The sequence below is a fragment of the Perca fluviatilis genome, chromosome 6 (assembly GCF_010015445.1).
Source record: "Perca fluviatilis chromosome 6, GENO_Pfluv_1.0, whole genome shotgun sequence".
In the NCBI taxonomy this organism is placed as follows: domain Eukaryota; kingdom Metazoa; phylum Chordata; class Actinopteri; order Perciformes; family Percidae; genus Perca; species Perca fluviatilis.
This window is the reverse complement of record NC_053117.1, coordinates 1,291,770-1,308,588: the sequence shown is the minus strand read 5'-3', so window position 1 is coordinate 1,308,588 and position 16,819 is coordinate 1,291,770. Positions and strand designations below refer to the sequence as shown.

General features: G+C 40.1%; 1 protein-coding gene across 2 annotated transcripts in view; it reads right to left on the bottom strand.

Annotated features, from left to right (window-relative positions):
- The window catches only part of si:dkeyp-14d3.1 (transmembrane protein 132C), a 172,154-nt gene that overhangs the window by 21,035 nt on the left and 134,300 nt on the right, over positions 1-16,819 (bottom strand). For both annotated transcript variants that reach the window (XM_039804456.1, XM_039804458.1), the window contains one exon: positions 6,851-6,994. In XM_039804456.1, the coding sequence (XP_039660390.1) occupies positions 6,851-6,994 (144 nt within the window). The remainder of the gene's footprint in view (positions 1-6,850; positions 6,995-16,819) is intronic.

Genomic DNA, 16,819 nt, shown 5'->3' with positions numbered 1-16,819 from the left:
TACATATTCTAACAGCCATGGTCCGTGGAAGCAGCGGTTAGAAGAGACCGCTCATGGCAAGACCTTGAGTAAGTTCAACTAATAAGGAGATGGAAGATTTGCTCTGGAAATTCATAACGTAACTGTGGAATGTGTTTGTGCTGCTGAAGTTCTTTGTGTGTGTGTGTGTGTGTGTGTGTGTGTGTGTGTGTTTGTGTGTGTATGTGAGCAATTGAAATACATTTTTCTACAACAACAAAAAGACCCGGGAGTCAAAGGTAAATTTTAAAGCATTTGCTTTATGTCAGAAAATGGAAGAATGAAGTGAATGTTTGGACCTTTCTTTCTTAAAGAACCAAACAGAAGAAACAATGTGTTTAAAATTCATATTTAACTCACTTGAGCGCACCTGGAGCAAACTATGAACACAACATTGACTTATAGTCATCTTTTAAGTCAATATGGTGATGTTGTTAGCTAACAGTTGCCTATTTACACATCCAGCAGCTACAGAGCAACATAATCTTTTATTTGGAGTCATGTTTCAGTCAACATGGCAGAAGGAAGTTCAACTTTTTTTCTCTTTGAGCTCTATTTTTGGTTATATGGTTATGGTTGACAATATATGTGTTTGCCTTGTGTCTTTGTCCATTTTGACTCTGATTAAGACACAGTAGTGTTGAAACGTTGGTCTGTTTGCACTATTAAAGACTCAGTCGTTTTTTCCCCTTGGAAATTTGCTGTCCTCGAGCTGATATGAGGTGACCTGATTCAGCTGCATACTGCTGGAAGATTAGATTAGATCAAATTAGATTATTAAATGTATTTACATCAGAGCTCATGTACAACAACACATTAATCTCAAAAAACAAAAAAGATAAATTGTACCAGATTTAGCTAATAGCTAATTTCCATTTGTAATCCCTGGGCAGGTTTAATAAATGAAACAGAGTAAAACTTATCATCTCCACTGCAAATGGACCAACAACCTACGGATGCCCACACAGTCGTACACGCACGCACGCACGCACGCACGCACGCACACACACACACACACACACACACACAAAATAGAACTTCTTCACAGGAATAAATTCAAATATCAAAATATTACAAACATACAGTAAACAGGTTGTCAAAATGTCAAACCAATGGTGACAAGAATCGCTTAAAATCTATTTTTTAAATGCACGGAGAACCCCTTTTTAACTGGAAATATCTGGTCTAAAATGTTTTGTTTAGCTATTTAGCTAGTTAGCTAGTGGCTAACATTGTCTGCTTGCGGTTTGATGCTGGGCAGGTGGCGGGCTGTGGGTTTTATTATTTATCAGCATTTTTAAAAGGGGTGATAGAATGGTTATATACGGTATTTTACGCTGTTCCTTAAGTTCTCCTAATAGGGTATGTAACATTAGTTGGGCTGAAAATGTCTCTTTTACTGTTTTTTTGGCCCTAATGCTACCCTGTTAAATGGGACTTGACTGAAATGAGAGCTTTTCTGCCTTATATGGTCTGCTCATCAATATTTACATGAGCTGCACGCTGATTGGTTAAGATTAGCACGCATACACAGAGACACACACACATTCCCCTCTGTGCCCGTGTCGCCCACCCCCCTCCCTCCGCCACCACACACACACACACACACACACACACACACACACACACACACACACACACACACACACACACACACACAAAATCCCTTTTTTCCTCAGTGGTTTTCTTCACACTAGCTATGTTTCCATCGACCCGTTTTTATCCGAATTAAGTGATATCGAATGAAAAATGCCTTAAACAGTAAACAGTAAAATCCGACTGAATTTCATGAATATCGACTCAAATGAAATACGTTCGGTCTCATCGGATTTTCTCTTGATCGATATACAGCTTATGCGATAAACGCTGATGGAAACGTTATTTGCCGAATAAATAATGAATTGCGATTAAGTTTTAGGTCATTTTATGGTTGCAACCCGCAATAAAATGAAGAAGAAGAAGTTTCAGTTCATTTCTGCCCAGTATTTCCGCTCTGTTTGCAAAACAAAAACAGATGTAAGCGGACAAACGAGGAGACGAGATACTTTTTTAATTTAATTTACCAGAAAAATATAACAGCTATTTTAGATAGCAAAAATCTAAGAAACGCCATCATTTATCAGGAGCTCGCGAAGGAAATGACCAACAAAGGTTACGATAGGGACATTCTAAAACGCTTAACGTGAAAAAGCTTAACGTGGTTTAATGTATCTAAACAACGATGATCATCACCAGATGTATCATGGTCATATCTTGTCATAAACACTTAAGCCTGTCAAAAAAACTAAATCGAAATCCAACGATTATAGAAGTTATCTCACGTTAATATTTTCTTCATCAGTGGCCGTATTAATATTATTAATATGGCGAGGAAAAAGCTTAACGTGGTTTAATGTACCTAAACAATGATCAATCATCACCAAATTTCTCTCTCATATTACCCATCATAACCACGGAAAACTGTCAAATAATCTAACCCAAAGTCCAATTATTATGGACATTATCTGACATAAAGCATTTCATCTCTCTATACCTAGACATGTTTCTTTAATGGGGCTTGAATGTGTCGGTGGAAGATTTTGGAAGTCACAACATGTAGTAAAAAAAAGCGGCTGCCGCCGGCACACCGCCGGCAAACGTGTTTGCGATTACACCATTCTGACGCTTCTACTGCCTCTGGAGCACCGCCGGTGGTCCGCCGACTCATTGCTATCTGGGTCTGCTTCACAGCAGGGCAGCGGAGTGGCTGGGGGTTGACTCTCCACGGTTCTCATTGGCTTTATAAGTCCTAATGTGAAAAAGCTTAACATGGTTTAATGTATCTAAACAACGATCAATCATCACCAAAACATCCTCTTCTATAATGCTCATCATAACCACTTAAAACGGTCAAATCTAACCTAGCTTGGCTTCTAATATTAACAACTACTTTTGTCTAGCAAAACTTTGTTCGCAAAAGTTCGCTTGAATGTTGTGCGATTCAGTTCAAAAATGAATGGAAACACCATAAAATGTCTCAAATCAATTCGATATACCAATTTAATCGCAAAACAGCATGTGACATCATTACGCACAGGTTTTTATTCGCTTTAGAGCCGTTGGATGGAAACACACTTTCACCAGCTTTATTCGCATGAGTTTTTTTACCGAACTTCAGATAATTCGATTGACAAGTGGATGGAAACTTAGCTACTGGCTGTTAACGTTCCAAACTACAGACATGTCCAGGCATGCCCGATATCAAACTTGATTTCTGCCCCGACATAAACTCATCAACTAATCTTACTATACAAAGCACCAGATACAGAGTTTTGTTACAGTCTATTCATCCTCCTGTGTGTCGCACACACACACACACACACACACACACACACCTATGCTTTCAACACTGTTCCCTCAGGATCCATGTTGGAAAAAAAAGTTAACGTACCGTGAACCGCCGCCGGCAGGCAGCTCCTGCGCACCGCCCATTGCGAGTCCACTGCGCCACTGATTTAAATCCACATGTCCCGCTCAATTGTCCGATATCTACTCCTTTTCTCTGGGCCATATCTCCAGAGAGAGCTCCAGCCAGCGTGCAGTGGGGTCTGACAGTCCAGGCAGAAAGCCAGCGATCCGGGCAGGCACTGTGCTGGTGTCACGGCAAACTGTGGAGCTCCTGAACTCCGAAACAGTCGTACTAAATTTGCAATTAGCAATCAATTTTTATATTTGAGCCATATTTGAGCTTTATATAGTTGATTTCTCGCATAAAAAAGTCTCAGAAGTGAATTTAGTAATGCAACAGCAGATGAACAATGTATAAAATTTCTGAGATTTGCGTGACCTTGATTTAGAAGACTAACTGACCTCAGATCAGTTAGTGGCCTATGTCAATTTTGGGGTGTTACAAAGATAGAAGGTAGAGCCAAATAAGGAGGAGTTGAGAAGTTGACGTCAACTTTTAGCTTTGTTCAGATTTGCCCGTTTTCAGAGGCAGTTTCAAATTGTGAGATTTGCAGAGGAAAGAGGTGTCAATGGGATTTAGAGGTTCTATGTATGTCCTAGTTACCCTCCAAACTGTCGTTATTCAACTATGACAGGGTAAAATCGGTTTTGCATTCTATCACTGATTTCTATCTATTTAATTTTTAAAAATGTTCTGGTACAGGATATAAAATCCTCTATTCCAGACTCAAACAACACAAAAACAAAAATGATGCAAACAAATTTGAAGCACATTGATTTCATAAATCACATTGATTTCATGATTAAAAATTACTTACATTTCATAAATAAGTTACAAAACAAGCTTTAAGCTATGTGTGAAATCTGTAAAGCTGAACAGAATCACAGCAGTGGAACAGATTGCATTCTGATCCAAAGACTCTTTCTGTCAGAGAAAGGACACTAACATATCCTGGAATGTAATTGTAAGACATATGATGCTTTTGAGAAATGACTACAAATAAAGCAAACTGTTGCTTTGAACCTGGCTTTATGCCTTGGCCCTATATGGAACTGTCCCAACTACTAATCCAGAAAGATCAACATGCAAATGCAAAATAATGGAGACAGAACCTTTTTTCAGCCTATAAATGTCAGACAAAATTTGTTTGAACAAGACAAATCCCCAAAGAGGTTTAAAGAAAAAGCATGTGACCTGAGGTATTTATTTCAAATTCACTTTATTTATAGGGCCACCAGTGAGTAGAAGCATCATTTAATGTGCACAGTGATTAATTATTCAGGTTTAATGTCATTCTGTGTTTACTTCTTGCTAATTCCCCGGGTCAAAATCAGATGAATTAGTCATGTTTACATATGTGATTGCAGGCTATGATTAGAGAAAAACTTCCCTGAGTGAGCAGCAGTGAGCATGCAGGATGAATGCTTTGACCTCGAGATCTCAGTGGGAGAGCTGTGGCTTTTTTCTTTTCTTTTTTTTGACTGCAAATTTAATTTCCCTCTGGAACTTAACCATCCCTAGCTCACGCATCAGACATGATGAAGTGGATCAATGTGGCAAAATGTCCTCCTCTGTTTTAGTTTTTGATTTTGTTTCACTATTGCTCTTTGCTGTATGTTACTTTAGTTTGATTTGCTGCATTCTCCTTTCTGATGTTGACAGATTCAAACTGGAAACAAGATTGGAAGGAGCCATCGGCACAGCAGGGGGCTGTTTCTACACCGAGCAACATCTCAGCCACTTAGAAACAGACCAAAGACAGATTTTCTCGGGTACAGTACAGGCCAAAAGTTTGGACACACCTTCTCATTCAATGCGTTTCTTTATTTTCATGACTATTTACAATGTAGATTCTCACTGAAGGCATCAAAACTATGAATGAACACATATGGAATTATGTACTTAACAAAAAAGTGTGAAATAACTGAAAACATGTCTTATATTTTAGATTCTTCAAAGTAGCCACCCTTTGCTTTTTTTGATAACTCTGCAAACCCTTGGTGTTCTCTCAATGAGCTTCATGAGGTAGTCACCTGAAATGGTTTTACCTTCACAGGTGTGCTTTGTCAGGGTTAATTAGTGGAATGTTTTCCCTTATTAATAAAAAAGCAAAGGGTGGCTACTTTGAAGAATCTAAAATATAAGATATGTTTTCAGTTATTTCACACTTTTTTGTTAAGTACATAATTCCATATGTGTTCATTCATAGTTTTGATGCCTTCAGTGAGAATCTACAATGTAAATAGTCATGAAAATAAAAAGGAAACACATTGAATGAGAAGGTGTGTCCAAACTTTTGGCCTGTACTGTATGTCATTGAATCTTTCTATAGATTATTAAGGAGTCATTAGGATTGTGTTGGAGAGCAAAGGGCTCAACTTTATAACACTGTAAGGGACTTTTGACTCTGTTGTGCTTTGTGCCCTGGGTTTGAAAGGGGCTCTAAAAATAAAGGAATACTTGAGCAACTTGGTAGCAGTCACTGCACATCAAACACAGACTTTCATGTTGTTTGGTGCTGTTTGTTTATCCTTTCTGAAGGATTTATATAGATGTGCTAAACATAGACAATCTTCTCATCTGTCGCATTTTTAATACTCCCAGTATTGCTTTCACATATGTTCTTATGCAGTGTCTGTAAAACAATACCTGCATAGTGTCAGTCATTAAATGCACATATCTGTGTGTTTTTCAGTTCAATTTAATATTAACTAGTTATTGCAATTAATATTGCTCTAATAAACAGGATGGACTTGCAAACTGCCAGCAGTCTATTACGGTAAAGTGACTACACACATTTTAAATGTCACATTTATTTGTATTTTAATGAATTCAATCTGAATGAATCTAATATATTAGGCAGTCAAATGAATATAATTTAACAAAATTTCCCCAAAAATCTGCAAAAGAAATTGCAAATTAACATGCATTCTCATTGGTGACGAAAATTGTTGGCTGTCATTACACAACATGATGACGGGCAGCAGTCAAACTTCAAATGGTGGAAACCTCGTAAAAAATATGATGGTTTGCTTCATGTATTAATTTGAGGAAAGTTACTGTACAGTCTCCTCATCGCTCAACACAGATCTGATGTTTTCGCCTGCTGCTTTGTTTCGCCTCTTCAGTGGAGCCTAAGTGGACGTTTAAGTCACACGCTTCATGTACATCTTGATTTACCCACTGCATCGGCTTCCATTGCACTTTGTCACAATTTTCTGCATATCAACCGAAAGTTACAAATGTAACTACGGTTCTATGAATCCTGGATGACCGTAAGGATGAAATAGAATCAGGTTTTTCTATGCTGAAAATGTGCATACAAGCAGTTGGATGGAAACTTACAGAGGCTTGTTTCTCTTTCAAAAATGTAATCTTACTGACCTTGACCACATCTTCGTCTGTCGAGTGACACTTGACTGCTTCGGAGACATCAGTGACAGAGGCGTCTATTCCAATGGTCACCACCTTTACTGGGACAGCCACTGTCTTCCCAGTCAGCACGGCGGTGTTCAAAATCTCAGAGTCCTAAAGACAGAAAGAGAGAGAGAGAGAGAGAGAGAGAGAGAGAGAGAGAGAGAGAGAGAGAGAGAGAGAGAGAGATGAGCACAGCAATGGTCGAAGGCCTTTCAGGTCTCTAATCCAGTCAATAACAGACGATCTGGCTCAGAAAAAATAGTATAAGTGCAAGTAACAAGTAGTATTGAAAATGGCCTAAAGAGGCTTTGCACAATCAGTGTTCATCTAGTGATTATTGGCTAAAGTGCTGTGAAATCAGAACCACTGCTGCGTGGACAGCTAATGACTGATGGCAGCTGGTAGGCACATTGTACGGGGCACAGTGTTACAGCAACGAAAAGAACATGTTTTATTTCAATTCAATTGTGACACTGTACACCTTTGGTCTCCCGGAAAGACTTTCTTTACTTTTGAAAACTCCTCAAAATGTTTTTCTTTTACCACTGTCACATCACACATTTCTCAGTATGTTCAGGCTGAGTGCATTAAAACTTTGCGTTGTTTTAGCAACAATTCCAATTTCATTCTAAGCTATGTTGCCAAATATGATATTAACCATTAACTATTTGGGGGGTTATTGTATTTATTGTGAGTGTAATTATCTGGATAAATACAGAACCTTCTCCTTACCGCCACGCTCTTCAGCCAGCTAATTAATGAAAGTAATTAGCATTACATTGTGGTTGGCTAGTCAGCAAAATTACAGATCGGCAGATAACATTTAGATTTTTACTTGAATTGAATTGAATTAAATGCTTAAAGAATTACATTTCATGCATGGAAATTATTCACACCCTATTACATTACACATTTTTCCATGAATCATTTGCTTCTCTGCCCAGACGCATCGTCAGTAAAATATGAAGTCACTGAGTGTTTCTGTTGCCGCCCCGGGTCGGTCCAGCTTTTATTCATACAGTGCTGGATCCACAGCAATTTGAAGGCACTCTCTGCAGTCTCCGTGGTGGTTGTGATTACCCTCCTCTTGTGCATGTGTAATTGCCTGGTGAGAGTCCTACGTCTCAAACTGCCTTGTTTGGAATTCATAGTGAATGCCATTTCTACCTTCAGTATGCTTGGCCTCTTTTCCTCAATGTGAAACCTCTACAGTTCCAGCAAACCCTATGCCCTAAAGCAGAGATCTATCGGACCACAGGGAGCTTGGATGGGCTGAAGAGGACATCATAGATTCAGGGTCATAAATATCAGGGTTTTCTGCAGGTTTCACCAAGTCAAAGTAAAGACTTTTAAGCCATTTTTAAGCACTCCATGGTTCATAGGGATTAAATAGCTCTGTTTTGCTGGGTGCCTGGCTGTCTGCCTTCTATTGATATTTATATTGAATCAATAAAAGACATTCATTTTCAATTTCACAATTACTTAACCATGAATTTCACTAGAGTCAAAAGCTGAGACAGCTACAGCACTCCTTGCACAGACATTATAATAATAAGGTAGACCGTAAAATATGTAGTTAGTGTATTTTGTATTTTTGTACTGTATTTTGACAGAATAATACAGTGTATTCAATGGATGGTACAACATTGATGGCGAGACTCCTCTGAGTCCTGTGTAAATTAGTATTTAAGCCTACTGGCCAATCAGACTTAACTAGGCTCTATGTACACAAATGCCACTGGGCTGTATTAGTGAGGGACCTCAGCGGTCTAGACAGCCTGGATTCTTTAAGTTCTACAGCACAGCTTCATAACTCCAACCATAAATCTTAACCTTTCATTACACAGAGCCAGGCTTGCTGTTTCCTCTTTTCCAGTCTATCACACACACACACACACACACACACACACACACACACACACACACACACACACACACACACACACACACACACACACACACACACACACACTTCTATTGCCAAAGACGATAATTGGGGCCAATTAAGATAAGTTTGAGGTAACTTTCTTTCTGAAGTCACACATGCACATTGGATTGAAGAAGTTGCTCTTCAATTACACAGATTGCTGTGAAACCCTGGGCAGCCATTGAGGTCAAAGTGTGCTTCTCAATAAATACTTGTACTGTATGACGAACATGGCTTTCTTGCTATTGGGAACCTGAAATAACTTCTTTAGATAATTGCACAATGTGACAAAGGCATCTCATTGAAAGCTTATTTCATTCTGCCACTAGGAATGATCTTACACAAAAGCCCTGCTAGGATTTCTTTCATTTTAATGGGCAGGAACCCCAAGATACCTTTTTTTGGGCACTTTGACAGCACTAAAAACATTTCAGTGCTATTCTATTAAGGTAGCTACAATTATTTTTCTTACTCCGGAGTGATGCCTGTTGAATAAAATATTACATTTGTTTAGAATAATATTGTTAAACCTGTCAAGCGCCGACAGGACCAATCTGCAGTGCCTGACTTCCTGTCACCACATTCATGTGTATCCCTTTGTCACCGGGGAAGTACACACAATTTGTACACTGTCCTGTTAACTCGGTTTCTAAAGACTTCCCCCTGTGTTTGTGAGCTTGTGAATCAGAGTCATTCAAAAAAAAAGAGAAAGAGAGGATTAAGTTTGGTTGAAAGGAGCCTGGTCGTTTGTAAGCATCAATTACTGAGACCAGTCAGCTTTGGAGTGAAATGATTATTAGTTGAGCCAAGAGATACCAATGAATCTAAAAAAAAACACTTAATCTCCAAATGTCTTTTCATTACAATTTTATAGACTGTTACAGTGTTATATAGCAATATAAACCCCCCTCTCCCTGTGCCTCTGACTTTGATTCAATTCCTCTTAAAATCTAGGGTTGCTGTAAATTAATTCTGTCTGCTGGGATTCCTCCATTTCCAGAGAGTCATCTATAATACATGATGGGGTAAATGGTTGGGACCTGGTGAAAGCGGAGGCTAATGTTAGATTACAGCAGCTGGAGATGACCCAGCAGGTTGAGGAGCAGCAGAGAGCAGGGCCTGGCAGTAATAAGCCACAGCGGGATCCCACAGTGATGCATCAATGGGCCACACACGGAGACATAGACAGCACAATTAAACACAAAATGGAAACCAGTGGTGCACATCAGCAGTGTTACTCAGTCATTTTACTGGAAGGAGTCTGGGAGAAGACGCAATGAAATTTGGGCCTGTAAAACTGGAAAAAATGACCTGACGATTTTATATGGTTGGAGATGAATGGCTTTCGTAATTTGAGAAGCTCGGTACCGTAAAGGGGAATTTCACTAAACTTTTAACCTTAGTTCTGTACCTTCTTCACCCTAACCTGTTTTTATGGCCCTTTATGTTTAGAACATTAAAAAGTGCCAAATGTAGTAGTTTGTGTTTCTCGCAGCTGTGGTAGGCACTTTATATATTATATTATATATATTATTATTATAATATTCTTTCAGCGTATTATAACTCAAGCGGTCTAAAAGACTAGACTTTTGCCCTTCCTCTTGGCTCTGTTTTCAGGTTTCAGAAAATGCCCGTGACGGGAGACTTTGGCCAATCACAGGTCATGTCATAGAGAGACAGCATTCCTATTGGCCCATATTTGTTCTGCGCAGGCATTGCGACATAGAGGGGAGAGGGAGAGCTGCTTTCTACCAACTGCAGCTTTAGGTGTGTTGCTTGCTGTATACAGTCCTTATTTGCTCACAATTATTATCAATTGTTTCAAGATAAATGTGGTAATGATATATTAAGAGATAAGCCACGACAAACTGTGACATTATCGGAAAATAACACCCTGTCCATTATTATTTTTTGAAGAGCATTGATGTATGGATTATCTCACTTACACAGTAGACAATGTCTTTACCAGGGCTAAATTAACTCTTTAGGGGGGCCTGGGACAAAAAAGCTTTTAGCGTCCTGTGTATGGCCTCTACAAGATGGATCCTCAGATGATGTAATAATGCAGATTACATTAATTCAATTCAATTCAATTTTATTTATAGTATCAAATCATAACAAGAGTTATCTTGAGACACTTTACAGATAGAGTAGGTCTAGACCGCACTCTATAATTTACAAAGCCCCAACAATTCCAGTAATTCCCCAAGAGCAAGCATTAGCAGTGGCTGTTGCGACAGTGGAAACTGTGGCAGACCCAGGCTCTTGGTAGGCGGTGTCTGACGGGGCCGGTTGGGGGTGTGATGAACAGTGCCAATAAGGCCATTAAGGCTCCTGTTATTCCAGTTGGGATTGTGTTTATACAGAATTTATTACTGAACTAATTTGCAATGAATCAAATTACAACATACACCACATAATGTTCCTAGAGACTTTGGGACCCCCGAGGGTCTTGGGGCCCTGGGACAGTTGCTCGCTATGGCCGGTTGGCAATCCAGCCAAGTCAAAGTAGAAGAAGCCATCGCCTGGTAACACCTGAAACAATTAGCCTATCACTTGTCAGCATTTATTTAGAATGGCGAGGAGGCGACTGTGCATTTATCTGAAAGTAACGCACACCTATCTTATCAGAATTAAGTACTTTCTATGGCTTTTGCATATAGCATTTTAGATATAGTTAAAAGTGAGCATTGATTAGAACAGAGATATTTGAATCAAGTACTTGTCTCAATTAATATTTGTATAGCACTTTACATAGAAAGAACATGACTGTAATGGAGTTGTACAAAGGCATGTATTAATATTTTTTGATTTAATTAAGTTGTCTTGCATGCAGCATGCAGATTCTCAACCGTTGACACCCGTGTTGCTTTTCTTACTAGCCAATCTTCCCCCTCAAGTCTCACAGATTTTGTTCAATAATCTGTGGGAGAACTGCCCGTCTGCTTTATCAAGGATCTCTCTGTTAGCATTCAGCACACTGCTTTGGCTGGTAATGTGCTCTGGGCCGTAATTTCTGCCTGTGTCTCGGTTGGATCTGAAAATAAGTGAGATTTATGGTGTCAGCCTGAGTGACATGGGCAGCATGAGAAGTAGCGAAGCCGCTGCCCATCCTGCTGTTGCGATTAGCCTCTGCTTCTGCCCTGCACTAACACATCCACATTCCGACCTCGCCATCCTGGCTACGGAACAAATGAACAGGTCAGGCACAGTGTTGAGTTTGGGATTTTAAGGGCTGCATTATTCATAGTGCAGCAGAGAGAAGAGAGGCTGGTAAACACAGTGTATACTTAGTGTGTCCTGTCAGCCCCGCATTGTTGTGGCTGTCCTTAAGCCAACAAGCTTACCAGATAAACCCAAAAGCACAAGTCAGGTAGTATAAAAAACTTATAAACCTTAATCTGGTGCTTTTACCACCATGATTAATGACTTGTCATTGGACACAAGCCTCTTTATGATTTGTCATGTCATTTCTTAAGCAATAGCATCAGAAGTGGCCATTAAGTATGCCAATAGTCAACTCTAAATGAAATATTCATACTTCTGATAAACATTTCTATCCCTTAGCGATAAAGCAAGCGTACGTGTAGGGAAACTGAAACGGGAGTCGAGGGATGGTGAATTATACGCTGTAGACATTAAACGCCACTCAAACCGTGTCCTGAAGCTATTAAGCAGACTAAAAGAGACATGTCCTTTCATCAGCTCCTCTCTCCACGTTGTCCAATGCTCAATGTGGCACTTCCTCCCTTCTATTCCAGTGGGTGTTTAATTGGCTGGAAGCGAGAAACATGGAGGAGAGTGGGAATAAAGGCCTTGGTAGCACCATGCAGAGCGATACATCACTGCATGACAGCGCATTGAAGTGGTGGGATGGTTGTGAAGCCAACACACTGCCTTTTAATGAGGGTCTCTCTCTTGCTCACTTCTCTGCTCTTCCTACTCTTTGCTCCTCCAACAATGAGCGAGTTCCTCTCCGGTCTTCCCTTTCTCCCCTTTTTCCTCGCTTCTTCCCGGCAGACTGGATGAAGGTGGCAGTAGTAGGTGACACAAAAAGAGCCCCATGGTAGGTAGGAGGTCTGAGATCTGATCTGCTTATTTCTGTTGGCTGTGTCTGGTCGGGAGAAAGGTAATGGGAGATCATGGTGATGATCACACGGATCACAAGGTATCTCATTCAATAATTAAGAGACATTATAGAAAGGACACTTCATTCCCAGTACAGAGTGGAAGTCAACTACCCAAAAAGTGGCAATATGTGAAGGAGCTGAATTGTTCGGATGGTTGCTGTTATAGGTGGGTGTCGATTGTGGCCCATGGTACATTTGTGAGTGTAAATAGTGCTTTCTGAGAACAAGTTTTTTTGCAATCTGTATGCATTTTGGCAAAACAATTACTCCCTTATGATAGATACCTAGATACAAATATGCTCTACCTAGGACAGTTTCATAGTAACCAAGTATGAAGCATAGGATTTGTTCAGAAAAAGTACTGAAGTTGCACTTTCATGAGCTGATTGGTATTCATTGCTACTCTCATGCCTCACAATCAAACTCAAGCAAGTGTGCAATGCTGCCATGATGACCTGACACTTCTCCCTATTACTCTGTTGATACGCTAACGCCAACACGTTCGCTGCTGGCGCATCTACTCCGCCACCACAGACTCCTAATGTGCCAAGCTTTTTGGTATTGTTCATATAATGCTTGTGTATGTGTTTTATAAGAATATTGTTTTAAATACACATATTTGTTTTCTTGTTAAGAGTTAGATGAGAAGGCCATTGCTACAGTCAGCTGCCGATTATCTTATTTTAGCATAGCATAAAGTCTGACAACAGGTAGAAACTACTATGGCTCTGTAAAAAAGTAAAAAAAAAAAAGCATACCAGAACTTTAAAAGCTAGCTAATTAACAAGTTATATCTTGTTGTTCAATTGATACAAAAACCAAAGTATAGAAACGGAAAAGTTGTAGTATTACGGGGGTAATTTGCATTATTGTTTTTTGGCAGGAAGGAGTCTAGAGTCTCTGCTGGTTGCCTGACAACCTCAAGTTCGATAACACTACATTTTCAAAAATGTCAAACTCTTTCTTTAAGGGCGGATTAATTCTTCCACAGAATCCTGGTTGCTGCCCAGATTCTTTGAGCAGAGCCTTCTCTGCAAAAATCTAAATGCATAACCTTTCGCTTTAAATATTCAACTCATCGACTTACTGCAAGTGTCTCTGCGTGAAATAAAAGAATAAAGCATTTTACTTCTGAATGTCTCACCTGAATTTGACTTCTGATGAGCAGGCCAGTGTGACTGTGAAAGCAGCACGGTAAGAAAAAGAACATCAAAAGACAAAAAATGTCGCTTCCTGTCGCTTCTCACAGCACCTGAAGGAAAAAAGGGCTGCATAAACTTGAACAGACACCTCTGAGCTTATAGTGGACTCAGTGCTGGAATGATTTATGTCGTATTGTTGCCCTCACAAACTTCAAAAGAAGGGCAACCAATGTCGGTTCAAGAACTCTTCATCTGAGCTGCTTAGTCACTTATGCAAGAGGACACACACAACAGTTCATGGACCGTATTGATGTTTTAGTCACATCGAAATGCTCTCAGCTGTAAAATATTTATGAGTGCACATGATTTACGGGTAAACTTTGACTGCGGGGAACTGTCACAGTGACAAGCTGCTGACAGGACGAATCTCCCCACAAATATTAATAACTGTCTACTAATAAACTGTCCCTGATTCTGAGGGAGTCTACACAGTTTATTGACAGTATAATTCATTTTCCACAATGCAAAGATTCTATCTAAGGGTCTATCTTAAACGTTTTATTTTTAGTAGACATACAGAATGCAAAGAGATTTTTTTGTGTGACTGGAAGCGGTATAGGTTTATGAACTGCTGTTATAATGCTCTGTACTGCATCCATTCACCTTCAGGGCATCTCTTATAAACACGTCTGTCCAATAATATGCGTACATTAACAGTCAGAGGGCTTATTAGTGTCTGTACTTTGAAGATAAAGTTAGGAATTATCGAGGGCTGGTGCTGGAGGGACGGAGCCACCCTCTGGAGTCCAGTGGCCATGAATTGCGCCTCATGCTGTGAAAAGGAGCTTGTGAATAAAACATGGCTGGACGTAGCTGGAAGTACAATATTTAACGTTTGTAGGACGAATCCCCTGCAATTCTCATGAATACCATACCTGTAATACGTCTAGATCAATGGGTCAGGAGGGAGGAGCGGGTGTCCCTGGTGAATTTCATAACAGCCAAGGCTTAGCTCTGGAAGAATCAAGGTCAGGCACCAGGGCAACTTGTAACTCATGAACGGGTCTGTATGATATATTACAATAATGTATGCATGAAAGTCAGCATCATGCGGCGACGACAGTTAAGTTTAGGCACTAAAACGACTAGTTAAGTTTAGGAAAAAGAACACGCATTTCCTGGGTGAAATTCCTTTGTTTTCCCCGGGAAGCGAACTCTGCTCTGCGGCTTGAAAGCGTTGTATTTTATGACTTTTCTTTACGTTATGGTACTGATATTGGTTCCTGAAACTGTACCTTTTTTCTGTACTTTCCCTCTGTAATAACACATTTATTTAATTAATTTCAGTTGTAAAAATAATGCCTAACCTATTTATCCTATTTACTTAGAACAGTTTATTTATTTAGAACATTTTACACACCTCCCTCTCCCCTCCCAAACCATCCCTAAAAATTATCAAATAATTATTAATTTCTTACACTGAACTGTATCTTTTATTCTTGTATTTGTATCTTATTCTATTTTAGCCTGTTTGCATTTTCTATCTCTTTTTAAACTGCTCTTTAATGTTTTATGTAAAGCGTTTTGAATTGCCTTGTTAAAATGTGCTTTGGAAATTGCCCTACATCCCCAGCCTGTCAGTCAGTCAACAGGGCATAGTGAACAAAGTGGTGCCTGCCTGTCACAGAGGAAGTCTAACGTTAACCATACCGCGACCGCTTTCACCTCGTCGTTAAATACGCTGTCTGGGTGGAGTTTTGAAAAGTGTAACCACACTTGCAACCGCTTTACCGGCATTGGTGTGACTCTCCGTCTGCACAACATCTCTGCGTGTGTGTGTGTCGGAGCTCTGCTCTCGTCAACACGTAGAGAGAACAGATATGCTTGCGATTATGTGCTCTCGGGTACCGAAATTTGGCACCGTTTCATTTAAAGTGAATCGGTCCTCGGTAGTACGTAATTCGGTCGGTTACTAAAAAAGTACAGAGTCCGGCACCCAACACTATTTATGACCCACTAGTCTATATCAACGGTGTTTTATTTCTGGGATTGCTTAGGTGCAATGTCCCTCATTTTGGCCGGATGTCCATAACCTTCCGCTTTCTGTATGTTGGCATTCTAAACTCCGGTGGATTTATGAGGACTATCAATGGTTAACTCCTCCTCAAATCTCTGCAAGGTAAATCCTTACAGTTAGCTAGACTATCTGTCCAATCTGAGTTTTCTGTTGCACGACTAAAATTACTTTTGAACGTACACGTTCCACCAAAACAAGTTCCTTCCCGAGGCTATTTAGCAGAGGCACCGTGGCTCTGTCCAGCGCTTAGCACCGTCCAAGACGATTGTGATTGGTTTAAAGAAATGCTAATAAACCAGAGCATGTTTTTCTCCCATCCCGGAATGCTGTGTGGACTAGCCAGACCCTCCCCCCCCCCCCCAGTGCTGTAGAGGAAGGTCTTGTGTGGTTTTTCCTTATGATATGAGGTCTTGAGACTAATGACCCACCCAGTCATTGTGGTGTATACAGCAAAAGAAACGTAGGTTGCTTATGAATTACAGTGCTTGACGTTTCGTAGCTATATGTACATATGGTTCATGAGAACAGCCTGACCAGGAACAAACCAGCTCTCTGCTCACCCAGAGATGAGTGAGAGAGAGCTGCAGGGGCTAAGGGGAGGGAGCTAGCGGGGGCTTTGACTGATACTGGCTCCGGTACTGTGATGTCTCACTGGTGCCC